Source organism: Mauremys reevesii, linkage group 13 (assembly GCF_016161935.1).
Source record: "Mauremys reevesii isolate NIE-2019 linkage group 13, ASM1616193v1, whole genome shotgun sequence".
Classification (NCBI taxonomy): domain Eukaryota; kingdom Metazoa; phylum Chordata; order Testudines; family Geoemydidae; genus Mauremys; species Mauremys reevesii.
This window is the reverse complement of record NC_052635.1, coordinates 30,837,885-30,853,453: the sequence shown is the minus strand read 5'-3', so window position 1 is coordinate 30,853,453 and position 15,569 is coordinate 30,837,885. Positions and strand designations below refer to the sequence as shown.

At 48.0% G+C, this 15,569-nt stretch overlaps 3 protein-coding genes across 10 annotated transcripts in view; 1 reads left to right on the top strand and 2 right to left on the bottom strand.

The window, feature by feature from the left end:
• Positions 1 to 15,569, bottom strand: part of LOC120380750 (adenosine deaminase-like) — an 81,354-nt gene that overhangs the window by 20,247 nt on the left and 45,538 nt on the right. The window contains exon 12 of one of the 3 annotated variants that reach the window (XM_039498684.1): positions 11,678 to 11,701. The exons of the other annotated variants lie outside the window; for them this stretch is intronic. The gene's annotated coding sequence lies outside the window, so the exon portion shown is untranslated. Of the gene's footprint in view, positions 1 to 11,677; positions 11,702 to 15,569 lie in introns of those variants that run through there. 3 annotated transcript variants of the gene reach the window in all.
• The window catches only part of PKIG (cAMP-dependent protein kinase inhibitor gamma), a 50,693-nt gene that overhangs the window by 24,362 nt on the left and 10,762 nt on the right, over positions 1 to 15,569 (top strand). For 3 of the 6 annotated variants that reach the window (XM_039498695.1, XM_039498690.1, XM_039498692.1), the window contains exons 2-3: positions 3,742 to 3,812; positions 13,219 to 13,403. In XM_039498695.1, the coding sequence (XP_039354629.1) occupies positions 13,252 to 13,403 (152 nt within the window). In that variant the 5' untranslated portion in view covers positions 3,742 to 3,812; positions 13,219 to 13,251. Of the gene's footprint in view, positions 1 to 2,832; positions 2,933 to 3,741; positions 3,813 to 12,530; positions 12,631 to 12,659; positions 12,788 to 13,218; positions 13,404 to 15,569 lie in introns of those variants that run through there. The other 3 variants (XM_039498693.1, XM_039498691.1, XM_039498694.1) reach the window with 3 other exon arrangements.
• LOC120380751 (adenosine deaminase-like) overlaps positions 11,631 to 15,569 on the bottom strand; it is a 95,264-nt gene continuing 91,325 nt past the window's right edge. The window contains exon 12 of the mRNA XM_039498689.1: positions 11,631 to 11,701. The gene's annotated coding sequence lies outside the window, so the exon portion shown is untranslated. The remainder of the gene's footprint in view (positions 11,702 to 15,569) is intronic.

Below are 15,569 nucleotides of genomic sequence, written 5' to 3'. Positions count from 1 at the left end.
GCTTATGCTCCAATACATCTGTTAGTCTTTAAGGTGCCACAGGACGCTTTGTTGCTTGTCACATTTATAATGAATAGCATATACTTTTTGCTTCAGGACAATGACTGACTGTGGGGGGCGGGGATATTCCACAACTGTCCATTGCAAGATTTCTTGCACTTTTATCTGAAGCAGCTGGTGCTGACTATTATTGGAGGCAGGATATAGGACTAGCTGGGTGACTGGTCTGAGCTGATAAGGCAATTACTGTGTACATCAGGCTGAATTCAGTCCATTGTTTGCCCATGAATCAAGAAGTGTGAGGCTGACCTTTTCCAAGCGGCTGTCACATGGACTTAACCAAAAGGGATTTCCTTTCTGGATCAGAAGTGATACCAAAGCATCTGTTGTGCAAAATAATGCTGAATTATGGCAGAATAGTTCCAGGACTTTTGGAATATCTGTTCATTTTGAAACCGTGCTGAGATCACTGCATTAATTCCACATGTTCAGCTACCACCCAGTAATGTCAGAGAACGGGGCACAAAAAAGATGTGTATTTTGCTGAAGGAAATGCTAGTGTAATTCATTCACAATCAGGTTCAGACAATCAGATCTGCAGGAACATCTCCAGTGTGTGTCCTGAAATAGCTGCCCATTAAATTCACTAGATAAAGGTACACCTCTACCCCGATATAACGCGACCCGATATAGCACAAATTCAGATATAACGTGGTAAAGTCGCACTCCGGGGGGCCTGCGCGCTCCAGCTGATCAAAGCAAGTTCGATATAATGCGGTTTCACCTATAATGCGGTAAGATTTTTTTGGCTCCCAAGGACAGCGTTCTATTGGGGTAGAAGTGTACCAGATAAAGATCTGAAATGCCAGTATTCCTGGATCAGTTACTTTAGCTGCGCACACAAAGCCCAGAATGAGACTCCTGTAGTTACAAGGGGAACCCATTGTGTGAAAGTCACCCCTGCCTGGAAGGCCTTTGCATCATGTTAATCATAGAATCACAGAACTGGAAGGGACCCCGAGAAGTCAACTAGTCCAGTCCTCTGCACTGGTGGCAGTATTCATTATTCTAGACCATTCCTGCCAGGTATTTGTCTAACCCGCTCTTAAAAATCTCCAGTGATGGAGATTCCACAACCTCCCCAGGCAATTTATTCCAGTGCTTAACCACCCTGACAGTTAGGAAGTTTTTCCTAATGTCCAACCTAAACCTCCCTTGCTGCAATTTAAGCCCTTGTCCTAGCCTCAGAGGTTAAGAAAAACATTTTTTTCTTCCTCCTCCTTGTAACAACCTTTCATATACTTGAAAACTGTATTATGTCCCCTCTCGGTCGTCTCTTTTTCCAGACTAAACAAACCCAGTTTTTTCAATCTTCCCTTATAGGTCATGTTTTCTAGATCTTTACTCATTTTTGTCGCTCTTCTCCTCTTCTAATCCAGCGATAGCCCTGGCTGGGAGGATGCATGAGCCGCACAACCCCAACAAGGGGCCTCTGCCAGGTCTATATGGCTCAGTGTGGAGTGAGCCCTTAGGGACTGGCCTTTCCCAAGCCTCACGTATGCATCTGCAATGGTCCAGAATCCTCCTATAGGGGATTGGGGTGGGACAGTGCTCGCTGCTCCAGTTCACGGGCTGGAATCAAGGCTGTTGATGCCTGTGGGTTGGAAAGTTGAATTCCATCCTCCAGCCAACCAATGAGTTGCCCTCTCAAAATCGATTACTTTCCACCTCAGAAGAGCAGGCCTGCACAATCCTACCTCTTGGCTTGCTAGTTCAGGCGAGCATGCCCTGATGGGTCTTTTGTTTTAAGCTCCTCCTGGGGCAGAGCCACACATGTAAACGCAGCAAATCTGAAGCACTGGGCTCTGGCTCTTTGGGCTGCACAGCCAGTGAGCCACAGAAGAGCAGGAGGGCAAAGAAGCAAAATAAAAGAGCAGGAACTTTCTAGGTGGGCATCCTTCCTTCCTAGATCCGTGTGCCTGGCTGGTGCCCTACTGGGGGCAATGTATTTTGCCACACATGTGGGAATGCTGCTTTGTTTCCAGCCTGGCACGTCAGTGGAGCTCCTTATTGTCAAAGAAGGAAATGATGCAGTAAATGAGTGTGGTCAAATTTTCCCTTCTTTATCTGGACACTAATAATAATAATAATTAGTATTTTGCATTTATATAGGCCTTGTCATCTGACCATCTCAAACTGCTTCCCAAACATTAAATAAGCAAGTCTCCCAACTCCCTCTGTGAGAGAAGCAAGTATTAATAATAGTGCCATTCTATTGATGAGGAAACTGAGGCACAAGGAAGCAAAGTGACTTGCCCAAGGTTGCACATAAATCAGTGGCAGAGCCAGTGATGGTCCTCATGAATCACAGAATATCAGGGTTGGAAGGGACCTCAGGAGGTCATCTAGTCCAACCCCCTGCTCAAAGCAGGACCAATCCCCAACTATTTTTTTTGCCCTAGATCCCTAAATGGCTCCCTCAAGGAGTGAGCTCACAATGCTGGGTTTAGCAGGCCAATGCTCAAACCACTGAGCTATCCCTCCCCCCTTGCCTTATGCTCCAATCACTCAATAATTCAGTGGAAAGCCAAAGAAAAAAAAAGAAAGGGCCTAGATCTGCACCATGGTTGCAGTGGGGAGGGATTATGCTTGTCGTAGCAGTACAGTGGACTAATGAATTAAACCAGTTAAAGTTGCTGCACCAGCTAGTTCTTGTTTTCCATTCTGCTAATATTTTCTCCTGGGACAAAGGGAAAAAACAGTCCATGATGTTCCAGTTGGTCTGAAAGCTCAAAGAGCTGCTAAAATAAGTGCCTTGGCTGAATTTTGCAGGTCAGGAGATTGCAATCCACCAGCAGTTGTTAGGACTACAGAGGAAATTTATTTGACCGGGGTTCAGGGACATAGGGATAACATTCAGCTGCAGGCAATGGTGAGTAAACCTAAGAAACACAAGATAAACTAAACAAATCATCTAAAAATACAGTACCAAATTTCCCCTCTGGTCTTAAAGCATCTAATAGGGAAGTTTCACTGATTTAAACTCCAATTTGGCTGGTAACTGAATTGTATTTTCATTCTTGAGGGAGCCAGTGAATCCTCTGAGCCTGCTGGGTTCAAGCTGTCAAAAGTGGGGTTGTAAAAGCAGCAAAGAATCCTGTGGCACCTTATAGACTAACAGATGTTTTGCAGCATGAGCTTTCGTGGGTGAATACCCACTTGCATCCGACGAAGTGGGTATTCACCCACGAAAGCTCATGCTGCAAAACATCTGTTAGTCTATAAGGTGCCACAGGATTCTTTGCTGCTTTTACAGATCCAGACTAACACGGCTACCCCTCTGATATTTGACAAAAGTGGGGTTGTTGCACTTCTCCACAGCATGTGCAAATCGGGTTGTTTTTTTAAAAATAAGAGAGAAACCACTTTGAGAAGTAGGGCCGCTTCCTAGGCCTTGTCTGCATTGGGACTATAGCCAGTGGGATTGCTGCAACCCCCTGATGTAGACATCATGATTCACACAAGTGGTTAAATCCCAATGTAGATGAGTTTCCTGCCTTCGTGTCCATCAAGCCAGGCTCTGGAAAGCCAGGTCCCCAGCCCGCCGAGTAAGGCCCTTTCAGCATGTGCTTTTCCTTGGCAGCTGTGGTCACAGGTAGATTTAAAGAGCGGTCCGCACAGTGAATGTACTAATTAAAGCATAGCCAATTTTTGTTATTTTTCCTTTCTCCTGTTCCTCAGAAACATTTGCTCTGATGTGTACACAGCTGAACATCTGAAGACATGGATAGTAGGAAGGTCAACTAAATAAGGTAAGATTTTACATTCTAATTGGTTATCTGGAAAGGCAGCTGCGGGGACTTGATTTTTCATTCACAGGGTGACTTAAAATCAGACAAACTGGAAGGATTTCCCCCCCTCCATTTTGTAAACAGACACTTGACTGCTTGCTACGTTGAGAATAACTGCTAGAAGGCTGTTGAATGAGAGATAAAAAGAAGCTTTAGGAAACACCCATACGTCCTACTGACTGGACTGTGTTGGCATCTAATTTAGGTCTCTTCTAACTTCTATAAAGGGTTAATTAGGTAGTGAGACCCAAGCAATGGGTTGAAGGTACAGTAGTCTGGGAAGGTGACCTGGAAAAGGAGCTAACATATGCCTCGGGAACTCATTGTGAATAATACGCACAAAACCTTTGTGGAATAGCATAGCTGAGCCATGCAATTAAGGGGAACGGTTGCAAATTCCCCATTTATTTGTATGTGATCCCAGTGTCTGTACACAAACCCCAACTCATGTGTTGTTAGCAAGGGATTTGCCCCTGAAAGTCTGAAACTTAAAGTTTGCCTGATCCCTCCTAGACATTGCTGGATGTGCAGAGCTTGCACCGCTAAGGTTAACATCTACTGTACCGCTGTACATGACTTCCTTACAGTATTTCCTATACTTACAACATATGCCATGGCACGGTACTTATACCAACCCATGGTGAAATGCTGGCTGCCAGGGCACATGCTAATGCAAACCATGTTCTGCTGTCTCTCAGTTGATGTATTTTGTGTAGCATTTGGGGTATATTTTGAAAACAGTGCTTCATATACACACACCCTTCCCCATTGTTACACGCTGCACTTACACATTCATTAAACATTTCTTGCCAATACAAATGCATGTCACAGACCCTAACTCTGTGTTTAGATTAAATCTAAAAATCCCTGGGGAGCCACAAATCCTCACCCCTTTGCAAAGTCTTAGTAAATGCACATGGAGTTAAGAGATCCAGTGGACAGAATCTTCTGGTTCTGTAGCCACTGCTTCCCCATTGTGGAGGATAGGTGTTAGCGGCTAGATCCATGCAAACAGAGTTCCACTGGCTATGCCCTCTAGTCTTCCCAGATTCAATCCCCCACTCTATGGGCGAGCCAGGGAGGCATCAGCTATGCTGTTTCTTGGTACATATTGGCCGATAATGTGGAGCTGTCTGCCATTACAATTGCAGTGTTTGCAGCTTCGGTGATAAAGGACCATAATCCAAAAGGATTCTCTGGTGCATCCAGCCTCATTTTTCCTGCAAATCCTCTCAGCGGTTTGCCATGCACCTGCTGTGCACAGCACTCCGCCCCTCAGGGGTTGAGACTGTGTATGTACAGCCATCCCAGCCTACTGGGAGATGGGGTGGAATCTCAGTGGTTGCATAAAATATGCCTCTTCTACATGCTTGGGAGCTTTCTCTGTTTTTCTGATTAAATCAGTCAAGTCCACTTGGGGGAAGACTGCTGCCCCTGACTCTGCATGTGCATCTGGCTCTAGTTCTGCAGTTTACACAGAGCAGGATTTAACCTGTCCGTAGGGAGAAGCTGCTGTTGCTTAATGCATGTCTGAGAAGGAATCCTCCACCTTTCTTTTCCAAAGCACACAGAGGAAGAGTTGTTTCAGTCCAGCCTGGCCATCACACTTTGGGTGGGAAGTTTTAAGGAGTTTCAATGAGTCAGCATAGCAGGTGAAGATAATTCTAGGCAGATAACAAAAGCATTTGGACTGGGCTTGTAGGTCCCCTTGCACCACAGCAGGACTGATTCTATTATGCCTAAATTGTCCCTAATACATGGGTGTCTAGTCTAGTCTTGCCCAAAAGCCACTGATGGCAACTTTGCAACTTCCCCTGGGAGATTAATTCCACAGTCTCATTTTTTCTTATAGCCCCAAAGGCAGGGATTTTCCATCATTGTTCAAGGCAAACATTGGCATTGCCCTATTATGGATCACAAGAGGTTTTCTCTTAATGAGAGGGAGGACTATATAAGATGGTACCTTGGGAGCAGACTGGAGCCAGTGTTGCTAATCAGCCAGGCATTTTCCATAGTAACATTCTCTAGGGCTCTCTGCTTTCTTTTTGTGCTCTTACTGAGAGCTGCTGGGACCTGACCCACCAGTCAGCTTGCTACCTACTCCCCTGGGCCAGGCCCTTCAGATCATTCCTGTTCAAAAGAGATATTTCTTTGGAAAGCTGAATGTGACTCTCCTAGGCTAGTGGAGGTTTGACTAGGAGGAGAAAGATACAGGTGCTGTAGGGTCTGTGCATGTTGTGCTCACATAGTCTCCCTGAGCTCTTTTACACTGAGAATTGTGTACCCTAGTCTGCAAGGCAGCTGTCTCAGTCTGGGCTCTCCCTTCCTAGTGACATGACCAGTATTCTCATAAAACAAGAGCACTCTAGTTCCTCCCCTTCTCAGGATATAAACAGCGATCACATCAAATTCATTTCCTTCCCTCTCTGGGTACAAACAACAGCTTCCCACAAACAGCAGGGCCCTCACGCTTCCTGAATTAACTCTGCTCACTCCTTGCTCCCTACCCCCATTACCCACAGCTTGTATTGTCCTGCTTCCTTTTATACATGGCAACAGCCGCTGGCCCTTGTTGAAAATGAGCCTCAGCTGTATCTGCTCCCCAGCCATTTAACCCCTCCATGCCTGGTTCCACATCCCTCCAGCCCTGCTAGGGGACATGGAAGCATGGCCTTGAATGGAATGCCCTAGGCCAGCGGGATTAGAAGAAGGGAACTGATGCAGTTTGTATCCTGACGGGTCACTCAGAATTCAGCAGCCTGGGAAAAATCACATTGCCCTAATGTGCTGTGGGAGTAGGGGGTAGTTTTCAGCCTTTGAGTGGAAATACACCAGTGATCAGAGTCTGTTTTGTGTAGACTCACCTTTCAGTCTTTTCCATACTCATTGTTTTATTAACATCTTCCATACAAACAACGCAAAAAAAACCAGGGAAAAATAAAAATAAAGAAAAAATACGCCACCATAATACTCCCTGCTGCTCAGTGATACTCCTCCCTTCCAGTGCACACAGACAGAGGTTAGAGTCATCAAATAGGGGCTAACCGCCATGGAACAGCTCACCCCAGAAATACAAGGCTCCATGTGTTACATCTGTTTGGTGTGTGGCAAGTATAGCACCCTGGATTCCTCCCTGCCCTGGTACAAAACCTGTCACAGGATGGAGAGGGGTGGCAATATGCCTGCCCTAGCCCGAGGCTCTTGGGAGTCGGCTCGGTCCAAGATGCAGGTCAGAGCAAGCCTGAAGGCTGCCTTACATTGCAACTGCTGCAATAGCCTTCCAGGGCCATTGCAGCTCTGCAGAATAGCCAGGGGATAGGCATGCTCTGTCCATCCCTGACACCACCCTGATATGCTGCCTGTGTCCATACCTGGTGCCCTACCACTGGGGTCTCCCCACAAGGCCTTGTAGCTGCTTGGGTTAGTATAACCAGCCCAAAGGGGCCAAAAGGCACTGATGGTTTCCTTCCAGCAGAGGTATTTTTATCATTAGCACTAATGTACTCATTCGGGTGCCGGATCATCCCAGTTCTGTGGGCTCAGCTCTTGTTCTTTTTAAGCTAGGTAGTTAACTTTAACGTGCCAAAACTTCCCTTTCCTAGGAAGGGCTCATATGTAGAGATTGGTACCCTGCAGCACTCTGTCTGCACTGACCCCTGCTTTGCAAGTGGAGCCTGGCTCTTCAGTAATGTGCTTCTTCCCCAGAGGATGTAGAAAGAAAGACCCCTGATTTATTAGTGCCTAGAAACTATGGGACGCATAAAACAAATTCAACATGAGAACAAAGCAAAAATACAAACACTGTCATAGCAACTGGCTTATGGCTGAGTGAAGGAACCAATTATTTCCATTAATCAACATGCTCAGAAGATTTAAAATGCAACTTTGAAAAATCAGGCTAGATCTCAGAAAAAAACTTTATAAAAGCTTGGTTGCCAAGGGAGACTGAATCACTGTCACGGGGGATTTTTCAGGACAGACACTAGACCTGTGTTCCTAAGGTACAATGAAATCAACCCTGCCCTCATGCAGGTAGACAGACTGAGATAGTATTTCTTCCCTCCCCAAGCATGGGCAGATCCTCAGCAGGTGTCAGTTGGCATAACTCCATTGAACAGAGCTGCAGTGACTCACACCAACTGAAGAGCTGGCCTCCCAGCTGAAAGGGAAGCTTAGCCTGGTTTGAAACTGACCTTCCGAGAAGTACTCATACCACAGTGAGGCTAGGCAGGATAAAGGCCTATCCAGACAGACAGATGATACTGAGGACAGAGAGAAAATGAGGAGAGAGGAGGACTGTTGTGTTCAGCTGGCCCTTTTCCTTCCCTCTCCCTCAATCTCCATTAGTTCAGACAGCAACCATGACAGTAACTTGGAGGGGCAGTTCCATTCTGAATGGGATGACTGTGTACAAATGTCATCATGGCCTCTATGTCATTTATTTCTCTGACTCGGGTCCAAAATGCTCCCTTTGCAAGCCCTAGCTGCCCATGTCCCGAATTCAGCCTGGGTCCTGAGAGTCAAGCTAGGTTCGTTCTGAGTCAGTCATCCTCACCACCAGTAATAGAGATTCACTGTCTTCCAAGGTAATGCTCAGGGAGGAATATGGAACCGAGTAACAAAGGTTGTCGGTGTTTTGAGAGTCAGAATAGACTCCAGCTCCCCCTACCATAGGTGGGGTTCAGTCCCTCTAGTCAGCAGCTCTGACTCTGGATACTCAGAGGGAGCAGTTTAGTGGAGTAAGGTGTCACATTACCTGTATTGCCAACCCCAAACACTCAAACGAATGATCCAGGCCCCCAAGACTTGGAGATTTTTTATAAATAAATACATCTGGAGTTCTTTTCTTTGCCTTCTGGTTTCTGAGCCTTTAGGGGGCACTTGGGTCAGGTTTTCAGACTTTTCCCTGCTTTCAGAAGGGCAATGAAAGCTGCGATTCTCCTGTAACCCCTGACCCTAGAGCTGGGGCTGTAAGAAAAACACCCCCTATTGCAAGAAGTGGCCCGTGTCACACTGGGGAGCAGAAGCAGACTGTCTGGCTTAAAGCCAGCTCACATATGTCAACCCGTTACAATCACACCTCCCATTTCAGTGGAGACACACCCACTGTCTCATAGCCAAGTCTCCCTTCACAGGCTGCGTGATGTTGGTCTGTGTCCCTTGAGGCTGCAGACAAGGGAGAACCGTAAGTAACTTATTCTAGCCCGTTTTCATCACTCGATTACTCAGACATGCTTTCTACTGCATGCTACTATTTATTGCCATTACATGGGATTAGATGTAGCCTTTTGTCACCATCATAAACTGACACTCTGGTGCTGCCAGTAACAGGTGGGACAGGATCAGAGCTGCTACTGGGGCTGGGAGGTTAAAGCTGGCTAATGCAAATGCTATTAAGGCAGTTGCCACAGACCAAAAGCAGAACAAAATACTCCTGAAAGTCCTGCCACAATTACCTCTTTCATGGGCAATGAGGCGGCACAGCCACAAAAGCAGTTGTTCTATTCAACTGTCCGGGGCCTTGTTTGTTACTGTGCCATCTTGCCTGAATAAGTTACGTCTGTTGGGATCTGTGCCGGTGCAATACCAGAGGAACGTACAGTGTATTGAGTAGCTGGAGTTGCAGGAGATGCGGTGGCTCAGGACTGAGGTCTGTTGGCAGCCTGGCGGACTGGACAGTTGAAGGTGCTGCAGGCCAGAACTGAGATGCACTGACAGAGTTTCTGAGGTGCACAGAGCTAGAGCAGAAGGGGATGCTGCAGGCTAGGATTGAGGTGCATTAGGAGATGCAACAGCTCAAGTCAGGATTGAAATACATGGGCAGAGCTATGTAGGAGGAACTCATGAGTGAGCAGTGGGGGATACTACAAGGTCAGTGCTGAGGTGCACTGGCAAAGCTATGTGGGCTCCTCAGAACTGGAGCAGCAGGGCATGCACAGGAGCAGCGGGAGGGCCGAGGTGCATTGGCAGAGCCGTGTGTGGGGCCCAAGCTTGAAATAGCAGGGAGCGCAAGAGAACAGGTGAGGACTGAGATGTTTTGACGCTATGCAGGGGAAGTTCACCGGGCCCCTACGCACAGTGGGGCTAGCTCAGGTCGCTTCAGATAGTTCTTTAATTCCATGAGCATGAAATGCGTTTATATTTTAAAACAAATAAAATGCAAAAGCGTTAATCTGTTGATGAGCACGGAGGGTTAGACCCTTAGAGCCCCTTCATATGTTACTCCTTTATGCCCTGTCTTTTTGGCAAATCTTAAAGAACCCTGAAATCCCTCCTCCTCTTGCAATAACCTGGAAGCTGAAGAAGGTGGCTGCGTTTAACTTGGTGCAGCTGAGTTTACTGAGCTTAGCGTGAGAGCCAGAGGGTGCAGTGTTATTTACAGTGACTTCCTTCCCAAAACAGCAGTGAGCTTTATAAACACAGTCCAGCCTGACATCTCATTTGTCTGGACTGCTGCTGGGAGATCCTGGAAAAGCTAGTGGAGGGTCCTGGCAAGTCTTTTCCATTAGGTTCTAGTTAATAGGAGTTACGTGCATGGACGGATCCAAGACTAGAGACCTTCCCTCTGATTGCATTTTTCCTTTGCCAGCCAAGGAACGTGGAGCCTTTAAGATGCTGTGCTCCCTGCCTCCCACAACAATAAGTGGTAATTAGAGCTGGGAACACTCAGCACTTCGCAGGAGCCAAGCATGCCAGCAAAGCACATTAACACTGTGAGCTCTTTGGGGCAGGGACTGTCTTTGCTCTGTGTTTCTCCAGTGCCTAGTGCCATGGAGTGCCATGACTGGGGCTCCTACATGCTACTGCAATACAAATAATAAGCAATAAGAATGACAAGTTTGAGAGAGTTATATTAGGGGTGGGGAGGCATTTTCTTGCCCCGACCTTGTTTTCAGGGGCTTAAACCACACTCAAAACCCCCTCGCTCTTTGGGATGAAATTTCTTATGCTCATTCACAGGCACAATGTCATTGGAACAGCTGCTAAAATTCCAGCTGGCTGTTACCAGAGTCCTGGTGAAAACCCCTTGACCCTTAGTGCTAGTTCTGTTGTGGGCGAAGACTGGTTCCCCCTCTGGCTGAGGCTGTGCTGCAGTTTTCCCTGCAGACCTGAAGGAAGCACAGAAATCCCGTCGCTCCCTTTTCTGTGCTCTAGCAGGCCCCCTCGGAAGGAAACCACCTCACTCGATGAATATTTTAAGAGCTCAGCGGGGCTGGTGCGTGTGCTTTGCTGTTGTTATGGATCTTGCCCCAATAGGGGAGTTCTAATAATAGATCCTGTGCTGTGGAATGAGAGGGCAAGGGGCTGATTCTTAGAAGAAAGCTCTTTGTCTATACAAGAGATTGTACAAATCCACTCATGTCCCCGCAGGGTATTAAAGGGGAAATGAAGCGGGATGTGATGCCTGTTGAGAGCAGTTGATCGCAGGCCCCTTTTCCCCTCCAAACCCACAGTGCTATGCTTTTAAGAAAGATGCACCTTTTATTCAGACAAATCGGCATCACCGGTTCCTTGGGATTCAAAGCTTCAAGACTTCGTAGAATTTCAGGCCCAAGGGGACCATTAGATCATCTTATCTCCCATGTAGCACAGGCCATAGACTCTCAGGCAATTACTGAGCCCAATAATGTGGATGCGCCTGTCCCTTCTGCCTTACTGTCCATGCGTTGTTCGTCCTGATCACACTTGGCTCTGATGAAAAGTTGGCCCAGACACAGCCTTCGGGGTCGCATTTTCCTATCTGCGCATCCTGGAAACCCCATGTTTCCTCAGCGAGCTCTGACTTCTTCTCTCCCCCTTTCTGACAGAAAAAGGAGTAGGCAGCCATCACGACCAACAGCCCATCCCTGCTGCAAAAAGGAACCACGTTGTAACTGTGGCTGGGGACAACTCTGGTGGAACTCGTCCCTACCTCCATCCCCCAAGACAGCTAAAGTTGTAGTGCAGATGGGATTGTGGAGCAATGCTCTGGGCTCCCTGGGTGAAAGGTGCTAGAGAGGCACAACGTAGGGTTGTTACCCGAGTGATGTGTGGCTGCTCAGGGAGGTGGAGGAGGAGAAGCTTTGGCAGGGGACAAAGCACTATTAAGCCTGGTGGGCTGGAAGTTCAGTTGCAGTGATGCTGGGGCCTCGTGTCTGCAGGCGCAGATTAAGACTCCGATTCAACAAAGTCCTTTTGCACATGTGTAAGTGCTTTGCTGAATCAGGGCCTAAACAGAACAAAGATCAGCCATGGTGACAGCACAAATCAAAGCCTCCCAGCCAGCCGATGCACCATCAGTCTGTGCTCCTGAGCTCAAGGAAGGCAGCCAAGCAACCAAGGGGGCGCTGCCACAAGACACTTAGCTTCCAACTCCCAAGCCACATATTGATCCCCTTTTAAAACCCCTCTGCCACCCATACAGCGTATCACCACCCCAGAGCCTGCTGGCTCTTTCCCCAGAGCGCCTAGCAATCACTGCCCCAGGCAACAGCAGCATGTGTGGGGATTCAGAATGGCCTTTCATCTTGGCTTTTCTAGCTGTCCCAAGGACACTGAACTCAGACCACAGACACCGGAAAAAGCATGTAAGGGGAGGGAACAGGATTTTCCCTTCTCGAGAGAAGTCAGATAACTCATATCCAGCATGGTCTCCATTGGCCAGTGCAACCGGCTGGGCTGTACCATCTGCCCCAGCAGGCAGGCAAGAGTTCCAGTGAGAACTTTCAGAGCCAGCAGCAGTTCAAGAGTGGGCCAGGCCTGGCTGGGGAGTTAACGCCCAACTGCCAAGTATTTTAAGGTAGGGGGTAGCTGTAGCTCCCCATCGTGTTTCCCCAGGTGAAATGAGATGGCTGTGTTTGCTTCAGCTACCTAGCCCCTGGAGCTCCATTGTAGTGCCAAAGGGCCCAGTTCTCAGTGGCACACAACTCTGACAGTGGAGATGAGTCTAAATACAGGTGGGAAGGCCCCCTTCCTCCCCCGGGAACACCTGCTATGCAGAGGGTCTCCCTGCCTGCTGCACAGCTAACATAAGCCTTGCTTTCAACCTCTTGCATACTGAGTGTGTGTGTCAAGGGTGTGCACTGCCCTGTGGCTACTCTCTGGTTCCCAGGGCCCATGAGAAGCAAAGTAGAAACTATAGCAGCCCGGAGGTTGCTCTAATTTACACCTGGGGCCAGGCAGGCTCCTACATAGCCCCAGAATACAGGAGGCACAAAGGTGGTTTCAAGCCACCTTTCCCCCTCATCCACCCTCTTGTGCCCCAAACACAAGAACAGAGCAGCCAGGTTCAAAGTATCTCCCTTTGTAAAGGAAGGTGGGTTTTTTGTGCCTACCTCTGTGGAGAAATCTAGCGTTGCGTTTAACTTTTGAACTTCCCTCCTTCCAGTCAGCTGAGGAGCAGCCACTTGATCAGGGTGGAATGTCTAACCCTGAGAAGAGAAAAGGGAACCCTCTCAAAAAATGCCTGAAGTGCCAAGTAGAGCTGGGCAGAGCCTCCTTCAGTATGCAGGGTCTGTGTCCTCACTGCAATGCCAAGGCAGGAGAGGACCAAAAGAATCAGAAAGGCAAGAGGTAAGGAAGCAAGCTTAACAAGAGGGAGCAACACTGGAGTGCAGTGTAGCCATTTTATCCACTGCCATCTGGCAGCGGCACCTAGGGCTGTGCTTGTGTCAGTAACGATGATGTAGCCTAGACGTGTACATGGCTGTTCCCTGCCCCAAAGAGCTTCCGGTGGAGCTTCCGCAAAAACAATATAGGCCAGGGACAAAGGCAATGCCCACAAGGTTTGGAACAGAGGCTTTGTGAAAGCAGGGAGATTTGAAGAGGGAGGTGAAGGCTGGCTCATGGAGATGGGCATGTGTTTAGCTACCGAGAGAGAGGGATTTGGCAAAGGGAGCAGCTGGCTGAGAGAACTGGGAGGAGCGCAGAGGTGCGAGACAGGGTGAAGGAGGAAATAATAATAATAATGTAGATTGTCAGAGCACGGGATCAACATGAACTAATTTATCCTCCCACGCACCTGCTACGCAATGTCCCCATTCACAGAGCGGGAAGCTCGGGCACAACGGAAGTGACTTGCCTGAGGTCACACAGCAAACCACACCCACACTGGGAGCTCCTAGGCCTGTGCTTAATCCACTGGCCCACACTGCTTCTGCAAATGAAAGCAGGGAGGCAGTCAGGGCTGGAGTTGTGAAGAGCCTTGAGGGGGATGCATGTCTAAATCCAAAGGTGGAGTCTTGCTTCTCACATGACTGAAGGAGATGAAACGCTGTCTACGTGGGTGGGGGGAAGGGCTTGCTGAGAGTGGACACATCTGTTTTACTTTAAAGGTGTATATTGGTACAAACCAGATTTTGCTGGAGGAATCTGTACATTAGTGTGTGCAGTTCTCTCTTTTGGTCTGATTGATTAGACAGCATTCAGGGTCTTGCAGGTTGTCTCTGTTAGGAGAGAAATCAGAGACAGTCAGATATTTCTTTATGTACACTCTTTGTAAATAAACAGGATTAAATTGCAGCAAGGGAGGTTTAGGTTGGACATTAGGAAAAACTTCCTGTCAAGGTGGTTAAGCACTGGAATAAATTGCCTAGGGAGGTTGTGGAATCTCCATCATTGGAGATTTTTAAGAGCAGGTTAGACAAACACCCGTCAGGAATGGTCTAGATAATACTTAGTCCTGCCACGAGTGCAAGGGATTGGACTAGATGACCTCTCATGGTCCCTTCCAGTTCTATGATTCTATGATTGCCTCAAAGTCCTATTTCCCTGAACACAGCAGGAATCAAACAGGAGGTTCACAGTTCTAAGTCTCTTTCCAGCCAGCACTCTATCCAAAAAGCTCTCCCTCTTGGCTTTTTCTCAGGGCCATAATACCACTGCTTCTCTTCCTGTCTGCTTGACTTTCCTGCTGCCTTCTCTGTCTGCTTCTGCTCAGAGGCACATCTACCTCCATCAAATAATACACAGGGAAACCTCTCTGCCCACACAGCTCAGTTTCTGCCTGGCTTTGCATATGTTGGCGACCCCTATGGTTTCAGCTGTCTTACTTGAAAAAGGAGCTTAGCTGCTTCTTACTTTTATCCTGATTGAAGGGCAGCCGTTACATCCACCAGCTTCAGTGAGGTTTCACCCAACTTCCAAAGCTCTGTCCAAGTTGCAGAACTACCAGGCTAGATTCCTCTCCTAGCCAAACATCCTGTCACGGGGTGAAGGCTGAGTGCTGCAGGGTTGTTTGAATGGTAATTGCTCTGTAAAAAATCCTGCTTAGCCAGTTCTCCTCAGGATCCAGGGGAGGGTAGTGCAAACCCAGCCATTAAAAGGCAGCTTTTCCAGTCTCATGGGGAGGGAACCCATCCTGGAAAGCTTAGCCCACATCACTGGCGGATTTCCTGAACAGCTCATCCTGGTGCCTGCCAGGAGCAGATGAGTTATTCTCCAAAGCCTCCTCTACACTTCCCAAGGGTGAAATTTGCCCTTTGCAGAGGGCCAGCACCAGTCCTAGACATCCAGTAGCATTTTGGCCCTCTGTACAGGGATGAATAGCACCCAGGACGCACTTCCACCAGTGCTAGCATCAGCGAGGCTGCAACAGTGCTGGACCACTGTGGGGAGAACGTCTGAAAACCCTCAATGAGGACTGATACGTAGCCGTAGGTAGCACCCATCCATGGGTGTTAGCTGCTCTTGTCTTGGGCAGAAAGTGGCTCCAGGCTGGGGCAGACAAGATCTGCTGCC